General features: G+C 37.4%; 5 protein-coding genes and 1 pseudogene across 6 annotated transcripts; 5 read left to right on the top strand and 1 right to left on the bottom strand.

Annotated features, from left to right (window-relative positions):
* On the top strand, positions 537–4,253 carry LOC104773738 (uncharacterized protein At1g04910-like). Its single transcript, XM_010498393.2, has 10 exons — positions 537–1,154; positions 1,594–1,663; positions 1,879–1,946; positions 2,071–2,159; positions 2,257–2,454; positions 2,576–2,780; positions 2,903–3,070; positions 3,287–3,454; positions 3,535–3,725; positions 3,821–4,253. Exons 1-10 carry the CDS (start codon positions 792–794, stop codon positions 3,969–3,971), a joined length of 1,671 nt encoding a protein of 556 aa, XP_010496695.1. The 5' UTR covers positions 537–791; the 3' UTR covers positions 3,972–4,253.
* On the top strand, positions 5,090–5,865 carry LOC104773730 (MLP-like protein 328). The gene is made up of 2 exons (XM_010498380.1): positions 5,090–5,341; positions 5,447–5,865. Exons 1-2 carry the CDS (start codon positions 5,155–5,157, stop codon positions 5,725–5,727), a joined length of 468 nt encoding a protein of 155 aa, XP_010496682.1. The 5' UTR covers positions 5,090–5,154; the 3' UTR covers positions 5,728–5,865.
* LOC104773725 (MLP-like protein 328) lies at positions 6,468–7,414 on the top strand. The gene is made up of 2 exons (XM_010498371.2): positions 6,468–6,798; positions 6,903–7,414. Exons 1-2 carry the CDS (start codon positions 6,612–6,614, stop codon positions 7,181–7,183), a joined length of 468 nt encoding a protein of 155 aa, XP_010496673.1. The 5' UTR covers positions 6,468–6,611; the 3' UTR covers positions 7,184–7,414.
* On the top strand, positions 8,661–9,490 carry LOC104773718 (annotated as a pseudogene).
* LOC104773707 (DELLA protein GAI) lies at positions 10,409–12,667 on the bottom strand. The gene has a single exon (XM_010498357.2). It carries the CDS (start codon positions 12,321–12,323, stop codon positions 10,728–10,730), a length of 1,596 nt encoding a protein of 531 aa, XP_010496659.1. The 5' UTR covers positions 12,324–12,667; the 3' UTR covers positions 10,409–10,727.
* Positions 17,744–19,239, top strand: LOC104773697 (probable sodium-coupled neutral amino acid transporter 6). 2 transcript variants are annotated; one of them, XM_010498347.2, is made up of 5 exons: positions 17,744–17,992; positions 18,186–18,425; positions 18,569–18,698; positions 18,787–18,939; positions 19,015–19,239. In XM_010498347.2, exons 3-5 carry the CDS (start codon positions 18,602–18,604, stop codon positions 19,221–19,223), a joined length of 459 nt encoding a protein of 152 aa, XP_010496649.1. In that variant the 5' UTR covers positions 17,744–17,992; positions 18,186–18,425; positions 18,569–18,601; the 3' UTR covers positions 19,224–19,239. The 2 variants fall into 2 exon arrangements, with proteins under 2 accessions (XP_010496649.1, XP_019097028.1); XM_019241483.1 differs by lacking the exons at positions 17,744–17,992; positions 18,186–18,425 and having other exon boundaries at positions 18,518–18,698.

Raw genomic sequence — 19,369 nt, 5'->3', positions numbered from 1 at the left:
AGTGTTATTGCTTCTTCTGATTCTAATATTTCGTGCTATTCAGTAATCTGTTGATGCTTTCCGTCTACGTTTAGGCACCAAGTTCTCTAATAGCCAATGTAGACGGTGGCTTAGTTGACTTTTTTGCTTACTTCATGTTCAAGCTGAGCATATTTCACAATTGCAAAATTCTATTAGCTACTAGTTTATATATGTTGTTGATACAACATCAGTACTGTCTTTTGTCGCGACTTCAGTTTTAGTATGTAGTTTGTTTGAAGTTTGAACTAAATACTTTGGCCTTGCTAACCCAAAAGAAAAGTTGTAACTAAACTCATTGGCCTTGCTAACCCAAAAGAAAAGTTGTAATTAACTCATTGCTATATTTGGTTAATTCACTCTTCCAATACAAATTAGACGATAATAAGAAGAAACTGGTGCATTGAATTTCACCATATTAGATAAAAGATAGTTTCCGTTTAAAAACGAAATCTGTAAATTGAAAGAAGTAAAAGAAACACAGAAGGAGCCAATAAAAAAAGTGCATGTGATCAAAATAAGCGATCACGGCATCCACCGCACGAGCGCACAAAAACTAAATAAATAAAAAAGTGTGTTGTGTGTCACAGACACAGTTTCGCCGCCGGGACAAATCTGTGCAATCGGCGTTTGCCACCTGCCTGCCATTGTCGACCGTCGCAAACAATGCAATGATATATGTATTCATTCATTCATTATTGTTATTATTTTGTAATGGCGTAGCGCACTGACGAAGGAAAGAGAGAGAGAGAGAGAGAAGAGAAGGGAAACAGATGATATCCCAGGTGGAGAGAGATCTGTCGATTCAAAATCGGCTTCCAGCTACACCTTCTCCGCCGCCTTCACCTCGTCTCTGCCGGACCCGCTCTAAATCCTCCGGGCAACACCAAACTCGGACTACATTCCCTCACCGTATCTCATGGATCCTTTTATCTGTTCTTCTCCGTCGTCAGGGAATTCTCCTGTTCGCTCCTCTCATCTACGTCTCCTGTATGTTCTTTCACATGCGCGTCGCCTCCTTTGATGCCGCTCCAATCATCCACCGCCGTCCCGCTCCGGGATCCGTTTACAGGAGCCCGCAGGTTTACGCTAGGCTCCGCGCCGATATCGACGCCGATAACACCACGGCCGATGCGGTGAGGTTTGCCTCCGCTTTTGTGAAATCCTTTTTGAGAAATGTCGCCATTGTCTTGTCTACACTTAAGATAGTTTCATCTCTCGATTTGGTTACTTGTGAGCTCAACTATTCCAATTCATGACACAATTTGGATCTCTTTATGATGTTGTTAAGTCTTTTTTATTAATCTCGATCCCTGCCTTCACTATAAAACCATGTCATCTAGTTTCAGCTCTAATTGCATTTCTCATGAGTTTTAGTATTGGATCCATTTAGAGAGTATAAATGTTTAGGAGAATGTATTGCTCTGTTTTGTCATTGTCCCTACTTTGTTTGTGTGGTTCGTTCATGCCAGTGATACTGCTGTTTTCTTCTCTATATAGCTACGTATTGTCACCTAATTTGGTACATGCTATATCCTTTCTCACGTTTTGTCAATGAAATTTGTATTTTTTTAGATATCAACGATTTGGAAACGTTCTTATAAAGGTGTGGAATGGAAGCCATGTGTGAACAAGTCTACTGGAGGTATTATTACATAGCTTTCCTACTTTCTTAATAATTGTGCTTGTCCTATGCAATAAGTTACAACATTGGTGATGCATTTCATGGCAAGCTTCTCACTTTAATGGGAAAAGACATCACCAATAAAGCCCTGAAGAATATAGAATTAGTTAATTACACTGGCTTAGGGTCATAATTTATGATTTTTTATCTTTGTTGTGTGTTGACGACAATTGTAGTTTTGCCTGAGTCAAATGGTTTCATATTCATCGAGGCTAATGGAGGCTTGAATCAGCAGCGCACTTCGGTAGGTTTATCTATCTTTTCATCTTACATCAAATTGATTTGTTTCACTCAAGTCTTCTTGCACTTTTCTGGCTACCTTGTCTAAGGTAAAGCTGTTGACTTGTAGTCTACCATGTTTTGCTTAGATATGCAATGCGGTTGCTGTGGCAGGCTACCTAAATGCGACCCTTGTAATTCCCAACTTTCACTATCACAGCATATGGAAAGATCCGAGGTTTCGGATATTTGTTTTCATATCTTCTCCATGTGTTGTAAATTTAGCAAAGCCATTCCTGTTTCAACTACTTTCTTACAGAGTGTTTTCCTTGCAGTAAATTTGGAGACATCTATGATGAAGAATACTTTATCGATACCTTAGCAAATTATGTGCGGGTGGTCGATACAGTTCCTGAATACTTAATGGAGCGTTTTGACTATAACTTGACAAATGTCTACAACTTCAGAGTTAAAGCATGGGCACCCACCTCCTATTACCGGGACTCAGTCCTGCCAAAGCTGCTTGAAGAGAAGTGAGTCACACCTTAATAAAAGTTACTTTCAATAATAAACTGTCTTGTTTTTGTGTAAGGGACTATATATTTTGTTATACAAACGGGTTTTGAATTATTTGTTGTTTTTTTCACGGCACAGGGTTATAAGAATTTCCCCATTTGCGAATAGACTTTCGTTTGATGCTCCTCGAGCTATCCAGAGATTTAGATGTTTGGCAAATAATATAGCCTTGCGATTTTCGAAACCTATACTGACCCAAGGAGAAACACTGGTGAAGAAAATGAAGGAGCTTAGTGCAAACAATGCTGGCAAGTATGTTTCTGTGCATCTTCGTTTTGAAGAGGTTTGTTACCTGTAAAGTCCAACGCTTCTTGAATCTGCCACTGGTCTTTGTCATGGCTGTATATTTCTGAAAACAGATCTGTCGACGTGAGAGATATAATACACTATAAGACCATGTTGCAGGATATGGTAGCTTTCTCTTGTTGTGTATTTGATGGTGGTAACCAAGAAAAACAAGACATGATTGCGGCGAGAGAAAGGGGATGGAAAGGGAAGTTCACAAAACCAGGTCGTGTGATACGACCAGGAGCAAACAGGCTCAATGGAAAATGCCCTTTAACTCCTTTAGAGGTAATCATAAGTTCTTTTGGTTCTGCAACTTCTCTAGCCTCTACTATGCACAACGGTGGTCTATATTAATTGTTATATTTTCGTCTTATAGTCATCCATGGATACTGCTTTGGAATAATCAGAGTAGTTGTTCAAAGTGCTAACCATTGTGAGCAATAATGTGAGCAGAGAATCTTATTCCCTTTGGTTCAATTTTCTTGCTTGTATACCTATCAGGTGGGTTTGATGCTGAGAGGAATGGGGTTCAACAAAAGCACATATATATACCTTGCAGCTGGCCCAATATATAGCGCGAGTAGAACTATGGCTCCACTACTCGAGATGTTCCCTAATCTACAGACGAAGGAGATGCTTGCGTCTGAGGAAGAAGTGGCCCCTTTTAAGGTTTCCGTGATCTTCCACTGTTAGCACTTTCACGTGATGAATATTTTCTGACTTACATAAGACTATATGTCTTTATTCAGAACTTCTCCTCGAGAATGGCTGCGCTAGATTACACGGTGTGTCTCCACAGTGAAGTATTTGTGACAACTCAAGGTGGAAACTTCCCTCATTTCCTCATGGGACATCGGAGGTATTTGTTCGGAGGGCATTCGAAGACGATTCGGCCAGACAAGCGAAAGTTAGCCGTACTCTTTGACAATCCAAAGTTGGGGTAACGACTCCTCACCTCTTCGACGTACAAACATGATTTTTAGTTGATAGTATCTGGTTGGTCCCTCAATGGTTGTTTCTGACATTTACCGGCAGATGGAGAAGTTTTAAACGGCAAATGCTAAGCATGAGGTCCCATAGTGACTCCAAGGGGTTTGAGTTGAAACGACCTAGTGACTCTATTTACATATTCCCTTGCCCTGACTGTATGTGCCGGAAGAACAAAACAACAGCATCAGCCACCTGACACATTCTTTCACTGGAAAATTCTGGTGCATTCCTTCTTTTATTTACACAATTCTTTCAATTCTTTGGTCACATCCGCATCCAAACAGCGAGAGAGAGAGAGAGGACTAGTCTGCGCATGCAGGGACTTCGCAACTTCTCCCTTGGGGGAGATTTTTTGACACATTGAAGCTGATGTATCTAACACGATGAACTGTGATTAGCTCCCACCAAGATCCAACCTTTTGTTTCTGGGAGAAGAGGATAGCATTTTGATGTTTTGCAGAGCGTTTGCGTTTTTGTATATTTGGTGTCTATTGGTTGGGTTTGCTCAGAAATAAATAACTGTAGGGTCGGCCATAGAGTCACAGGGGATAAGAAAGCTTCCAAAAAAGTTTTGTGTACATTGATCGGTTCCTTTTTGGTTTAATTTTTTGTCTTGTTTAAATTCTGTTTAATTGTTTATATTCTTGTGAGTGATCTTCCAAGTAAATCTCTCTCCTTGTACAAATTGGTGTATCCGGTTCTAAAATCGAACATACATGGAGTGATGCTCCTAAATGGCTGCAACTGATTATCAACCTTACAAATTAGACCTTTTGTTGTACATTCCTGCCAAAAAGAATGTATCAATTCCAGCTATTGTTGCACATTAAGGGAGACGTATCCTAATTTTTCTTCAATATCAAGTAATCCAGATAACACCTCTATTATTGAACTTGTTAAGTCTAAAAAGAAGGACCTTGATTTAATTATTTCAACTATAACTAGACTTTTCATTTTTCAGAGTTGACAAATATATATAATTGGAAATTTTGTGTCAGGCAGAATATGTAGCTGGCATCTTTTTTTCTTTCTTTATAATTTCTGCTGTTCGAGTTTCTTTAAAAATAGATTTAAAGAAAGAAATAAGCGCATAAAAATATAGATATTTGTAATAAGCACATGAAATAATAAAGTAAAATCAGAGATACGAATTATATCAAATAACATATTAATTGATTAATTTAACTATCAGAACAGGCGATAACGTGCATACAATACGTGACCATAATTGTTTAGATATATTGAAACTGTCGACTATTTGAAAAGCCGTATTACCAATTTCGTTGTTAATGTAGCTTACGTGTTAATCTTGTATATATAAAGGAAGAAAAATACTTAGTTCCATCAAAGAAACCTATCGATAGCTAACTAATTCATCAATGGCCATGTCAGGAACATACGTGACGGATGTGCCTCTAAAAGGATCGGCCGAGAAACACTACAAAAGGTGGAAGAGCGAGAATCATCTCGTCCCTGACGCCATCGGCCACCTCATCCATGGTATTACCCTCCACGAAGGCGAATGGGACTCTCCCGGCGCCATCAAGAGCTGGAAGTACAATCTTGGTTCGTATTTCTAATCATTATCTCTATATATAACATACAAATGATTGACATGATATAAACCTATATATGTGTAAATGAAATGTGGTATTTGTGTGTGTAATTAAGATGGGAAGGAAGAAGTGTTTAAGGAGAGAATAGAGATGGACGACGAGAAGATGGCGGTGACATTCAATGCGCTAGATGGTCAAGTCATGGAGGAGCTTAAGGTGTATATCGCAAACTTACAATTCATCCCCGAGTCCAGAAATGATGGCTGCTTATGCAAAGTTAGTGTATATTGGGAGAAACGCACTGAAGGCTCTGCAGAGCCCACCATGTTCATGAAGTTCCTCGAGAAGATGGTTGCTGACATGGATGGCCACATCCTCCAGAACCAGCAGGAATAATGGATCGATGCTTAATCATATCATCACATCCTCCTTTAACTATATTTTTATATGTACGTTTTTCTTAAAAAAAGTTCATCTCGTACATGACATATTTCTACTTCCTTATATCATTATGGTGTACGTTGTCTATCCAACGTTAACTTATTTATATCAGTATTGTTGTTCGTTTATTGTTATTTTTTTTTGTTGTCACCATATTGTTGCCAAGCTATTTTCAAAATTATGGATCGCCTAATTTGTAACTTCATTCTCAAAAAGAAAAAGAAAAAAAACTACGGCGATCTGATGAAATATTATTTCTCACCTACATGATAAGCTGCAACGGCACATATATATATGAGAGGTTTTTAATAGTGTCTCTATATCATTCTAAACTATGATAGTTAGATCAATATAGTTAGACATCAGAAAGTTAGAAGGTATATATGCAAAGCATCGAAACCAAAGAGTAAAGATGAGGAAACATAGACCACACGTGTGGACTACCAATATCACTATGACGTCGAGTAGCACCTACTTTTTTCTTTATCCGTCTCTTTCGGCCAGGTGAGGTCCTTTATATTCGAACGTTACACTTTTTTTGTTCTACCGTAACATTTTTGTAACTAAAAGACAAACGAAATTTAATCAAAACGTTACAGTTCAAAATTATTAATCAAAGATAATTTTTAAGTAGAATAATATGTTGATTTTAATATAAGTTTGATTCTTGAAAAGTCGTACATATATATCTGGTTTCTTGTAATGTTGTGACGAGTTGGTATATATAAACGAAGGGTGCATGAGGCTTTCGTTTTTGCATCCACCCCGAGATAGCAAACAAACAATTGGCTTACACACTTTCAAGGACAAGTAATCAAAAACTTTTTAGAAGCTTCATCATGGCGCCGTCAGGAACATATGTGACAGAGGTTCCTCTGAAAGGGTCGGCGGAGAAACACTACAAAAGGTGGAAAACCGAAAACCACCTCTTCCCCGACGTCATTGGCCATCACATCCAAGGTGTCACTGTTCACGAAGGCGACTGGGACACCCACGGAGCCATCAAGTCCTGGAACTACACATGCGGTTTCCACGTTACTCTATCTCTCTCTCTCGCCCTTTGTTTATTTGGAAACGTTTATTACAAGCTAGGGTTTCTCTATATTAATGTAAAATTCATGCGTATGAAGATGGGAAGCAAGAGGTGTTTAAGGAGAAGAGAGAGTTTGACGACAAGAAGATGACGGTGACATTTAGAGGGCTGGATGGTCACGTGATGGAACAGCTTAAGGTGTATGACGTCATCTTCCAGTTCGTCCCAAAGTCTGAAGAAGGTTGCGTCTACAAAGTCACTATGATATGGGAGAAGCGCAACGAAGACTCTCCAGAGCCCATCAAGTACATGAAGTTCGCCACGAGCTTGGCGGCTGACATGGACGACCACATCCTCAAGGACCAGAGTAAAGCGTAATTGTTAGGGGTGACCATCTTTAATTTAACTAAGAAAAATAAAGAAACGTCCTCTATATGTATATATGTGTGTGTCTTTTGTGTTTGTTTCGTACATGATCATCCGCCCTGTGTACATTTTACATGCTGAGAATAATGGCGGTCCTTGTAAGCTTATCTGTATCATCTCTGTCTGATAATTTGGTGTTGTTATGGTGTATTTGGTTGGTGTTCGTATTATAATATTTGTGTGTCGTCGGCTATACAGTATTATACTATTATGTAAGGTATGCAAAAGAGCTCATAATGTTAATTATTAGGATAGCCTCATAATAAGCAGGCTATCACTACATAATTAATTTCATTAAAAAGAAGTGCAAAACAAACAAAAATCCAAGGCAAATAGAATGACTAACCAAAATCCAAAACATCCATTAATCTAATACAAAAGAAAACATGCAAATATTTTGAATAACACTAATTAACACACATGCAAATATCCTCTGTACAGATTAACACTCATATTTATCAGTAATATGAGTTAGAAGTCTTTTTATATATATATATATATATATATATATATATATGAGTTAGAAGTCTTCAACTTAACGGATTTCCATATATATATTCATGTTTGATAAGAACGTATTAAAGTCGATGATTAGAACGTGATATAGGGTGCAAACAATCTACACGTGAGGGATAGATGGACATGCGGACACTTAGACCACACGTGTGGAGCACCAATATCACTATGACGTTGATGATCACTAAATTACGCATAATATCGTCTCTTTCGCCTTGACTTTTTTTTTTCTTGTCTTTTTTCGGTATTTATCTAATGAATCATTGATAATCCAGTCAATAATCCGTCACCTATGACTATTGAACGTTTTAGTTATGATAAGAAAACAAAAAAAAACTAACTTGAATCGGTCTGAGACTTAAACCTAATACACAAGACAAGTTATCTGTTCGATTAATAGGTTGTCTAAATATAGTTTTGGGACTTTTTTGGTTTAATTTAAAATTTTACTTGTGTAGAAGCAGAGAGTAAGACTTCAAAATTAGTTTAAGGTGTTTGTTTAGCAAACAAAATCAAATCGACAATAAATATTAAATTCGTTACATCAATCACTTTACAAAAAAATTAGGAGAGAAGTGATTTACATTTTTTTACTAATCACATAGTACTGTCCAACGTTATATAAGTTGAACAATATCTAACTCAACATCTACTAGTCCACAAAGAAACGATATACAGATGCAAGATTTTATTTCTGATCGAGGTTAAACTTTTTTTTTTTTTTTTTTTTTTTGTCAATCTCTGAGGTTAAACTAAGCATTCATATTCAGGATTTAGTAGATGTTGGACGAATGAAACCTTTATTTCTAATTAAAAGAACTAATTAAACCATATAATTAAAAGAGACTATATATAATATTTATGTGTGTATATATGTAGCCGTTTTTATATCTTGTAGTGTTGTGGTCAGTTTTTGTGTATATAAAGGAAGGGCGACAGTTGAGTTTTTGCATCAAAATATACACTTGACACATTTCAAAACAAAAGAATCAATCAAGAAAGAAATGGCGTTGACAGGAACATACGTGGCGGAAGTACCACTGAAGGGGTTGGCGGAGAAACACTACAGGAGATGGAGGAGCCAAAACAACATCGTCCCGGACGTCATCGGCCACCATATCCAAGGTGTCACCGACCACGACGGCGACTGGGACTCCCACGGCTCCATTAAATCTTGGAACGACACAATCAGTCCCTACTTTACTCTATCTCTTTATGTTCATACGAGGATTGATGTTATCTATTTTGTAATATGGACTAAAATTGTGTGTGTGTGAAGATGGGAAGCCGGAAGTCATCAAGGAGAAGAGAGAGATAGACGACGAGAAGATGGCGTTGACGTTCAGAGGGCTAGACGGCCACGTGATGGAGGAGTACAAAGTGTATGATGTCATCTTACAGTTTATTCCCAAGTCACTCTGATATGGGAGAAGCGGAAGGAAGACTCCCCCGAACCCACCAAGTACATGAAGTTTGTCCAGAGCTTAGTTGCTGACATGGACGACCACATCCTCAAGGGCCAGAACAAGGCTTAAGAACCCTCCATGGTCACCGTCGTAAATAATCCTTATGCATGTGTATCTTTTGTGTTTGTCTCGTACGTGTCTTTATCATCCGCCTCTTTTTCCTTTGTACATGTTGTGCTAGTAATAATGGCGGTCTTGTATGTATCCATATGTCTTTGATGAATAGTTGATGTTGTTATGTACGTGTGTTCGTAATAAAATAAATTTGTGTTAGCTATGCGATTTTGTGTACGATATAAAGCGCATAATATATTCCCTAAAATGTATATATTGTCACATGACTCTCATTATTCTGAAACAAAATTAAAGACATGCAAATATTTTCTCCGTCGAAAGACTCTCTCACATCTCCTCTCCCTTCTGTATAAACAAACCCTAGATTTTAGAATCCTCTGTTTTGCCAATTCTCACCTCAAAATTTCTCTCTTTTTTCTGAACTACTTCTACTTGCTTTCGATTTCCGGCCGTGACACTGTTCACTCCATTCAATTCGAGTTTTCTGATTCATGATTTTTTAACTTGTAATTAGTACTACTACCATTAGAATCATGTTTCATTGTGAGGGAATGTTTGTTAAGGCCCATTAGCACTTATTCGGCCTATATATGTGGGGTAGCAAAAGTTTACTATGATCAACCATCAACCCGCTTTTTATTCATTATAAACGATCAAATGTCATGGTCACTCAACCATATATGATAATATATACCAAAGGGTCACGAGTGAAGTCTACGACCACCTATGTCTAATGATTCTCTTAATCTCTTAAACAAGTTCTTTAACCAATTTCAATTTTCATTTACAAAGAACATCATATGATCAATTGGCGTTGAATATGCATCTCCCAATTTTACACATATCATATATGGAATTATGTATATGCAGTTGGCGTTGAATATAAATAACCGTGTGCTATATCTTTCAGATACATTATTATTATCAAAAAGGAGGACATTTATAGCTTTTCGGCTTTCTTTTTATTAACTTTTAAAAATTTAACAAGAAACAACTGAAAGTGACTTAGCATTGTTAGAATAATCTGGTCCACCTATATTACGATGCACATTAAAAGAGCATATTCATGAGAATTAGCTCACTATTTATATATAAGAGACAGATTAATTAGGTTCATTAGTCATTACAATGAATAAATATAGGCATAGTTGGTGACATTCAAAAAAGATAAAAAAGAATTTATTTCAAACAATTACATATATCTATTTTTGCCTATCCAATTTACCCACCAATGTCACATGCAACCAAAAAGGAACTCTCCAAAGTGAGATTAAAATTTTTCAATTAACCCTAATATAATGAAGATAAAAGATCTTAACAAGTGACAAAGGGAAAACCAGTAGGATTTAGTTTTGGTTCGGTCGGAACATATCTCATCATAACCGGTCAAACTGATCCAATCAACTCGACTCGATTCATCAAATTCATTAGACCACCATCTAATCGGTAGAGAGTTTCCAAGCAGATGTGGCTATGAGCGGTCGAGTGTGCCAACCCAACATGAGACATCCGTCACTCTCCTCAACCCGATAACCCTCTCCGCCGTTAAACAGAGCCAATAGCATACTCGCTTGCTTAAACGCATTCGAACCAAGATGTGCCGCCGAAAACCCTGCTGAACCGAACCGGTTCCTCCATTGACTTAACGTTTCGTGACGCTCGACTCGGTCAGGTCCATCACAAGCCACAACATTGCAAATCTGTTTACCCAAGTAAACCTCCGACATGACCTTGTCTTGACCACTCGGCACACCTTCCAACGAGTCAAACAACGTCGAGTAGTAATGCAACGACTCGGTAAACCGGTCTAAGAAAACCGGACTATTATGGTTCGATTCCTGCTCAACAACAGTGAAAATCTCCGGTTTGATCTGATTCACCACACCAAGAACCTTGTCAATCGCACCAGGTCGTCCCAATAGCTTGTGAAGCTCGAAAACAGAGTTAACCGCAACAGATTCAATCTCACTCGGTCTAAGCTCAAGCATCGACGCATCAAGATCGGCCAAAGTGTTAGCCACAAATCCTCTGTACTCGAACTCCACATGAATCGCCTCAGCTAAGTGAGCCAGCTTACAACCAACCTCGTGAAGGTAATCGAAATTATCCGGCGCCGGTGGACCAATCCCGGTTAACCGGAAAACAGGAGGACCACCAGGTCGAAGCGCAAGAGCCTGCATAAGCGCCGGCCATTGAAGACCTTGGCTCATAGAGAAATCGATGACATGAACTCTCTTCTTCCCTTGAAAAGCTTCGAGAATGGCTTGATTCGCCGTGAAATGAGCGAACTTGAGGTAAGGACAAGTCTCATAGAAGTGCATCTGAAGAGTATCGGAGAGAGAGTGGTCGATCGGGCTCTGCGACGGTGAGAGACGGTAGATCCGCCGCGCTAGTGCCTCGGCGAAGTAAGTAGCGACTTTTCTCATCGCTCCGATCTGAGACACGGCTAAGAATCCGATTTGTTTCACCAGAGCCTCCGCTAGAGTCAGATTCTCACTCTGAACAGCTTCAGCGCAAGCCAAAAGCGCGTGAACGAGACGCACGCCGTTCTCCTGCGAGTCGACCAGGACTACAGGACGAGTCGACTCACCCGTCGCTGTTGTCGCTGTCGCCACCGTCGTGCCGTTAGAGCATTTCAACCGCTTGTTCGTAGTAGCATTCGCATCACCGCCGCCGCCGCCGTGGTTAGAGGAAGAAGACAAATCGACAGCGAAGTGATGGTTGAGAATAGCGTCACCGGGAATAGCTTTGAGATCGTAGTCGGAGTTAGAAGAGGGAGGGTTCAGGTCGGAGAGCATAGAATCAAGCCACGTGTAAAGCTCGGCTGGGTTGTAGTGAACGGTCTCAGTAGCGAGGTGAGAAAGATCGTGTTCTTGAACATTCGACATCATAACTTCAAGCTGCTCAAGCTTCTGAGCAACATCAGCCATTTCTGATGACCTAACTTTGTAACCAAGAACAGCTAAAAGCTCGTCCATGCCGTTGTTACAATCGTCTTCTTCTTCCTTCATATTATCTTGATGATCTCTTTTCATGGTTTGGATCTAAAGAAAAACAAAAAAAAAGGTTTCCCTTCAATGTCGGATCTAGGTTTTTGCTTTTTGGGACTTGTTGGGTGAAGGAAGAGACTGAAAAAGAAGAAGAATCTTTAGCTTCGGGGATTGGTTGGGACTTGCTTAGTTTGGATTTTTTATTTGGGATGCACTCTCTCTCTATTTACTACCACTTCTAATTATTATCACAAAATTGTAGTCAAGAAATAGAGAGAGAAAATATAAATTATAGAGAAAGATAAAATAAAATAAAAAAGAAAGGGGCAGGGGTGGTGATGGGGCTCGATGTCCGATGAATCATGGATCAGAGGGCTAACAGCAACATCTACCGCTCTAAACGATAAGGTTGAAAACTCTGAAACACACACCAACACTTACTATTATTTTCTCTATTGCAACATTCTTTTTTTAGTATATATATAAATAATGGTCATACAATTTTTTTTGAACAACTAAAGAAGATTGTCATGTTATTATAGTGTTACAGTTTACTTTATTTGTTGCTTTTTTAAAAAATATTTTGTTGTGTTGGTTTTGTATGATTGTTGTATCTTTTGATCTAAAAATGAAGATATTTTTTTTGTAACAAAAGTTTAGGTATCTTAATACTAATTTTATTTGATTAAATTTATTTATTAGAATCAATTAAACTTTTATATTGAAAAAGTAAACAATCATTAAACCCATTATGAGAGATTAATACTCCATTTTAATCAAAAGAGAGATAGAGAGGGAGACTATGACGTTTTCCCATTTTAGATTAGATTGATAAAAGCCATAAATTTTTTTTTTAAAAAAACCTCCTTTTCTAACAAAAAAAATATATTTTAACCATGTTATCTTTTTTATCTGTGAAAGTGGATAAGAACTAACATTTTCATTAATTACAGAAGACTTTATATATGTATGTTCTTTTGATGGGGAACTGAAAGCCTTTCCCAGAAGCATAATAATTAAACTTCCACACACACATTAAAAAAAAAAAGAAGAAGCTGAAATTTGAGTTCATCATACAATTTGAGTGCCCCTAGCTTCCTTTGTAATAATGTAGGCATGTTTCAAGCAAGGGGGTACAAAAGTAAAACAGAATAAAAATCATTTTCCAAATATCTACCCAATACCAATTTAACTCCCTTTTCCCATATAGTTAAATTTGAATACAATTTAGATTCGTTCTCTTTAAACAATAGCCGTCGATTATTTATTATTTTTTTGGTGGCTATTTGTAGTTAAAATTGTAAAATACAATTCTAGTATGTACTTAAACGCCGTCGCTTACGGCCTCTCCGTCTTTAAATCAAAATAAGATTACCACACAGGCACACAAAAAATAACTATAGTCCCACTAAATCTTTTTTTGAGATTATTTCATAAAAAATCAGAACTGACAACATGTGATGGCTCCACGTGTAACAAGGGACCCTTATAGACCATTGACGCGCACAGACCGTACGTACACCATTTAGAGCGTGGTCCCAACGAGTCCATGTGATTATTACACGTGTCCAAATTTTTTATACCCTTTTTAGGCCCTGAGACGGACCACTCCCGCTGTGTGAACTGCCCTCGTATGAATGGACCATTCAAACCATTCAATTTACCGCTCCATTGTTTACATGGTTCTATATTAATATTTCTTAAGTTTCATAGTTTACATATCTCAAATTTTTATTTTTATCTTACCCAGCTTCACATATAAGTATCAGATGCATAATGAAATCATGCATTATTTATTTCCTATGTTTATATTTCAGAGTATATAGTATGGATCGACGTCACAAATTTATACGACTCTTATCTATTCGTAGCTTTCAAAGAAGACTGTTTTTAAAAAAACAATAAATAAATAAAAATAGTAGTGATAGATTATACATTCTCCATGTGCTAAAAATCTTGCACGTGAGAATATTAGATCTCTGAAGAAACACTTACCGAAGACTTGCGGTGTGTGTAAATTTACTAGCAAAGATAAATAAACAAAAAGATGTTCAAAGTTTCTTACTTGATATTTTTTATATATATAACTAGTTCTTTTTACTTGATTGCTTATCGTCTTACTTGATAATCAAGTACTCTCGTTGATTAACCAAAGAAACAAAAAAAATCCTCTCATTGGTTCCTTTCTTGTATAAGACTATTAGTTAGTGGAGAAGATAGCAAATGAAAATGGTGTCATATCATATGTCATGGAAATTTAGTGTGCTTTGTATCGATAAACAACTTTTTCTAAAGTAAAGTAAAAAGCCAATATAACTTGATATATGCATGTTCATTACAGAAATTGCCATTTTGAAACAAAGTATTTTGGAAATCGGATTACTTATTAAATTTTATTATAAGATTAATTTATAGACACTTATGCATAAAATACATCAGCACGAAATTAAAGAGACAGACCAAAAAATATATGAATTGTCAAAAAACTATATGAGGTGGCAGGGAGACCACTCGTGGGTGATAACTGACAAGGGCACAAAAAACACATGAATATTACTATTACTGCTTTCTTTTTGCTTTCTTCCATTCATTTGCATATAAATACATGTTTAAGAAGTTGTTACTTAGGAAACTAAACTATACTATATGTCATATGTGTATGTTAATCAGAAACACATTTGGCTAGTTTATAAGGAACATGATTGAAATGGGTTGATGGGAAGGGAAGGCTCTTGTTGGTGAATTAGGAGGCTTCAGTTAATTTAATTTATCAAAATCAGACGGTAACTTTTTCTGTGAGTGGGCATGACGTACGAACCAATCAAACTGGCATGGTAGGAGACAGCTCAAGCCAGTCTGGACAGGTGTCGCCGTTTAAGCATGAAAGTTAGCGTTCTTCTGTTACCATCGTCGATCTGGTAATTGTAGCGTACGATCAATTCTGGTCCATTCACGTGGTGTTCGTACCCATGTCATCCAGCTTTCGCCAAATGCAAAAAACACCGTAACCATATCTACACCTTGCCGTTACGAGTCTGTATTGTGTTGCATTTATTTTAAACTATACGTGTATAATATTCCTTCTTTAAAATGTTTTTTTTTTCCTTAGTTTTTGCTTCAACCTTCCAATATCTACTACCACTATCGGATTTATGATTTGATTAACAGGTGAACCATTTTATTTTTATATCGGCACGGGCTTGTAAATAAAGTTTGAATACAGAAATGATAACAATAAAGGCATACTAGACATTCTGCAATTATTTGCAACTATATGTACGATGTAAAACATCAATATTTCAATAATCAGTATCTTAAATATGATTATAATGCTAGTTTTTTTAAAATATTCAAGTATGTGAAGTCGTGTGCTTTCTTTATTTTCTAAATCATATTTTGTGCCAGAAAGATTCGAATAGCCAACAAAGGGATAATCAAATCAGATGGTCAAAGTGAAAGAAAACATGATTTATAACTCGTGCTCAAACCTTGATACACTAAAATTATAACATATTAAAACATGTCATCACATTTATTCGTATATGTCAACTTAATTAACACTTTGGTTTTAGGCGCAATACAAGATGAGTAACATATAATTAACGCTTTAGAACCTTGCATTGTTGCATCCAATTTTTCGAACATCGATGTGTATATTATGTAATGGTTTGGGATCTTTGGGTAACATCCACGCGTTACGTGTATATTCATTCGTATGTCGCGAATCGAAGCACGAATGAGTATAAATTAATTGGAAACATTCAAGCGGATAATTATTAATTAGTTACATTGTTTTAAATGTAAAGAGCTATACAGCAATAGCGTAGTAAATAAATATAAAGCCGGCAAATCTGGAACTGGACTGACACAAGGTGTCGTGCGATGTCCTCGGGGTGGGGGGATATAAAAACATAATGGTGTGAGACCATACGCACGTGTCCCTACATCGAATATCACATGTAGGCTTGCTTCGATTTGATTTTTATTCTCTTGTTAATATCTATCTATACCAGATTCATGAATCTCTCTTTTATAGAGACTCAGACTCCGTTGTGTCTGGTTTACGCATTCAACGCCCAAATCTGTGTTTTGTACTTGGCTTGCAATCCGTAATCGACTTTCAACGGGGGATCGGATGGCACAGTGGTCACGTGGAGATAGAGGGGATTAGGAGGTTTGTGTGTTATGCAATAATGCTGCAGAAATAAAGGACCATATATTTTTTTCTTGTAGCTTTAGTTCAGAAATTTGGACAGATTTAGCTACTGGTGTCTACGGTTCACGGTTCTCCACTACATGGTCTTCGATAATTGACTCGACCTGCAGCAACTCGAGCGATAAGACTATGCAGTTCCTCGCCTCCTCTGTTCTGCAACAAACGATCAACACATTCTAGCATGAGAGAAATGGGAGGAAGCAGGACGATAATCCGAAACCTGCTCCCCGCCTTATTCAGCTCATTGATAAACACATGAGGGACCAACTTCTGGCAATTGGACTCAAGGGAGATAGGCGCTACGACTCTAGCTAGGCCTGGGCAAAATACCCGGATCCGAATATCCGATCTGAACCCGATCCGAACCCGTATCCGAAATTGTAAAATACTCGAACGGGTTCTAAATCTCTAAATCCGAAAACCCGAAAACCCGAACTTGAACCTGATCCGAACCGAAATCCGAATGGGTATCCGAATATACCCACATTATTAATATACAGTAGTAATAATCATAATTTTAATAATATAAATGTCCAAAATATTCATATTTTTAGATATTTTAGATCATTTGAAGTATTTAAACTGTTTATTAGTAAATTTGAGTAAAAAATACTCTAAATTTTGAGATATATTGCATATAATTGAATAATTGAGACTAAATTAGATACTAAATTTTTGAGTTTTGTGAACTTTGGGTAATCCGAATCCAAACCCGAAATATCCAAACCGAACCCGATCCGAACCCGAAATCTAGAAATACCCGAACGGGTCTTATACCTCTAAATCCAAAAACTCGAAAATCCGAAATACCTGATCCGAACCCGAATGCCCAGGCCTAACTCTGGCCTCCTTCAATGGCTAGGCACTCGTTTTGATATTTAAATTTATCCATATTTAACTTTAAACTCTCAATAGTATGATGTAATAGTTGTAAAACAGTATTTTTACTTTTGAATATAATTTAAAATTATTTAAAAAAAAAAAACAAAAAAAAACATAGTGACTCAGACTCCGACGAAACTTTCTGTCCATGTGAAGTTCACATTCACATCCTGATGTCAAATTTTAGAACTACGGCTTTAGGTTATCCCAACAAGGGGTTTTAAGAGAGGTTTTAGTGGAAAAGTAGAAAAAAAAATCAGAAAGGAAAAAAAAGAAGAAGAGCTCCTCTTATTTAGTATACTCAATTTAAGATAAGATGTTGTGACGTGTCAGTGCAGGGTTGGTTGGGTGAAGAGTTTGACTGAGAGCAATTTTTTTGGTCGGATTGTATTCTTTCCCTTCCTCTCTCTCTCGCTCTCTATGGTGAATCTCTTAATCGGAGGAGATTGAATTGGTTGGAATCGTTGGAGATGGAATCGAAGGAGATTGGAATCGAAAGCTACGAGACGAGCAGAGAGGCCAACACTATAAAAAGCAGGCTTTGATCTCACTACCTCCACCGTCGAAACCTGATCCCTCCATTGCTGCTCTTGCTCAAGCTTACGCTCCTGGTCAGGTACCATCCACGAGACTCTCGCTTTTAGTTCTCCCTCCTATTATATATGCAAATCTTCGGTGAAAGTAGTAGTATTCGATGATAATGTTTTTTGTGTGTTTGTTGGATTGTTTCTATAAATTATGCATCTTGTTAGTCAATAAACTAGATAATTGTATGTTATATATAAACGGCCTTATTGGTGTTTATATAGGATGCATCATGGAAGAGTATCAACATGCGTTCCATGATCAAATTGGTGTTGTTTGCGTTGTTGGTTCTTTCTTTTCACTCTCAATCTTTGTCAAAGCAACATCCTACTATTGAGAGTCGGCTTTACCGTTTAGATTATCTATGACCAATTCGGCCTGTACAAGAATCAGCAGCTAAGGGTCTATTGCAAAGACTGCTTCCCACACATTTTCGTAGCTTTGATTTCAGAATTATCTCAAAGGTTCTTCCTTTAACCCTGTTGTGCTAGAGTTAGATTTTACAGTAGTGATTGTTTTTTTCAATAGGATGTTTGTGGTGGGAGTAGCTATTAGAGATTATTCTCTTCCAAGATTTTACGGTAGTAATTGTCTTTTTTAACTGCAGAACGTTGCGGATCAAAGATCTTACAGTGGCGTGATGGATGATTCTTTTGGCAAACCTGGGAGAGTTATGTTGCAAGTTGCGATTCTCGTTAGCAACATTGGTGTTCTAATCGTCTATATGATCATCATTGGTACTTTTACTTTGAATCTTTGGTTTTTTAGATATTAGGGATCAGATTTAGTTTTATAACTCTGGTTTATGCTTTGGATGTGGTGAAGGTGATGTTTTGGCTGGGAAAGAAGAATATGGAATCCACCATGCTTGTATGCTTGAAGGATGGTTTGGTATCAGTTGGTGGAACAGGAGAACTTTTGTTCTTCTCATTACCACTCTCACTGTGTTTGCTCCCTTGACTTGCTTCAAGCGTATTCGTAAGTTTTTTACTGTTACAGAGAATTTGTTGTATATGTTTAGGTGTGAGTCTAATGGCTTGTGCTTTCTTGCAGATTCTTTGAGAATCACATATGTTATATCAGTTGCTCTAGCTGTTGTCTTTCTTCTCATCACTGCGGGGATTCCTATCATAAAGCTGTTTACTGATGGTTTGATGATGCCAAGACTTCTGCCTATTAGCCATATCATCCTTCTGACTACATTTGTCTGCTGTCTTCTTTACTTTGTAAGTTGTTGTCTTGAACAAAGCTGGGCAAGTTGATACACAATAAGCTTCATTTTTCTTGTTTTTTTAGCTGATCTACTAAATCCCTGTTACTTAGCTAATAGAACATGAACTATGATTTTGATTTCGTGAGTTGTTAAAACAAATTTAAGCCGTTAGTTTTATTTGGTAACACAATAGAA

Source organism: Camelina sativa, chromosome 3 (assembly GCF_000633955.1).
Source record: "Camelina sativa cultivar DH55 chromosome 3, Cs, whole genome shotgun sequence".
Classification (NCBI taxonomy): domain Eukaryota; kingdom Viridiplantae; phylum Streptophyta; class Magnoliopsida; order Brassicales; family Brassicaceae; genus Camelina; species Camelina sativa.
The sequence above is the reverse complement of the archived record's forward strand: the minus strand, read 5'-3'. Positions and strand labels throughout refer to the sequence as shown.

Bases quoted from the DNA above. Each gene is read 5' to 3' on its own strand.
- LOC104773738 (XM_010498393.2), top strand. From the start codon at position 792: ATGATATCCCAGGTGGAGAGAGATCTGTCGATTCAAAATCGGCTTCCA. The intron at 3,071-3,286 runs GTAATCATAAGT...TATACCTATCAG, and splicing joins GCCCTTTAACTCCTTTAGAG to GTGGGTTTGATGCTGAGAGG. The intron at 3,726-3,820 runs GTAACGACTCCT...ATTTACCGGCAG, and splicing joins TTTGACAATCCAAAGTTGGG to ATGGAGAAGTTTTAAACGGC.
- LOC104773730 (XM_010498380.1), top strand. From the start codon at position 5,155: ATGGCCATGTCAGGAACATACGTGACGGATGTGCCTCTAAAAGGATCG. The intron at 5,342-5,446 runs GTTCGTATTTCT...TGTGTAATTAAG, and splicing joins GAGCTGGAAGTACAATCTTG to ATGGGAAGGAAGAAGTGTTT.
- LOC104773725 (XM_010498371.2), top strand. From the start codon at position 6,612: ATGGCGCCGTCAGGAACATATGTGACAGAGGTTCCTCTGAAAGGGTCG. The intron at 6,799-6,902 runs GTTTCCACGTTA...ATGCGTATGAAG, and splicing joins GTCCTGGAACTACACATGCG to ATGGGAAGCAAGAGGTGTTT.
- LOC104773707 (XM_010498357.2), bottom strand. From the start codon at position 12,323: ATGAAAAGAGATCATCAAGATAATATGAAGGAAGAAGAAGACGATTGT.
- LOC104773697 (XM_010498347.2), top strand. From the start codon at position 18,602: ATGGATGATTCTTTTGGCAAACCTGGGAGAGTTATGTTGCAAGTTGCG. The intron at 18,699-18,786 runs GTACTTTTACTT...GATGTGGTGAAG, and splicing joins CGTCTATATGATCATCATTG to GTGATGTTTTGGCTGGGAAA. The intron at 18,940-19,014 runs GTAAGTTTTTTA...GCTTTCTTGCAG, and splicing joins GACTTGCTTCAAGCGTATTC to ATTCTTTGAGAATCACATAT.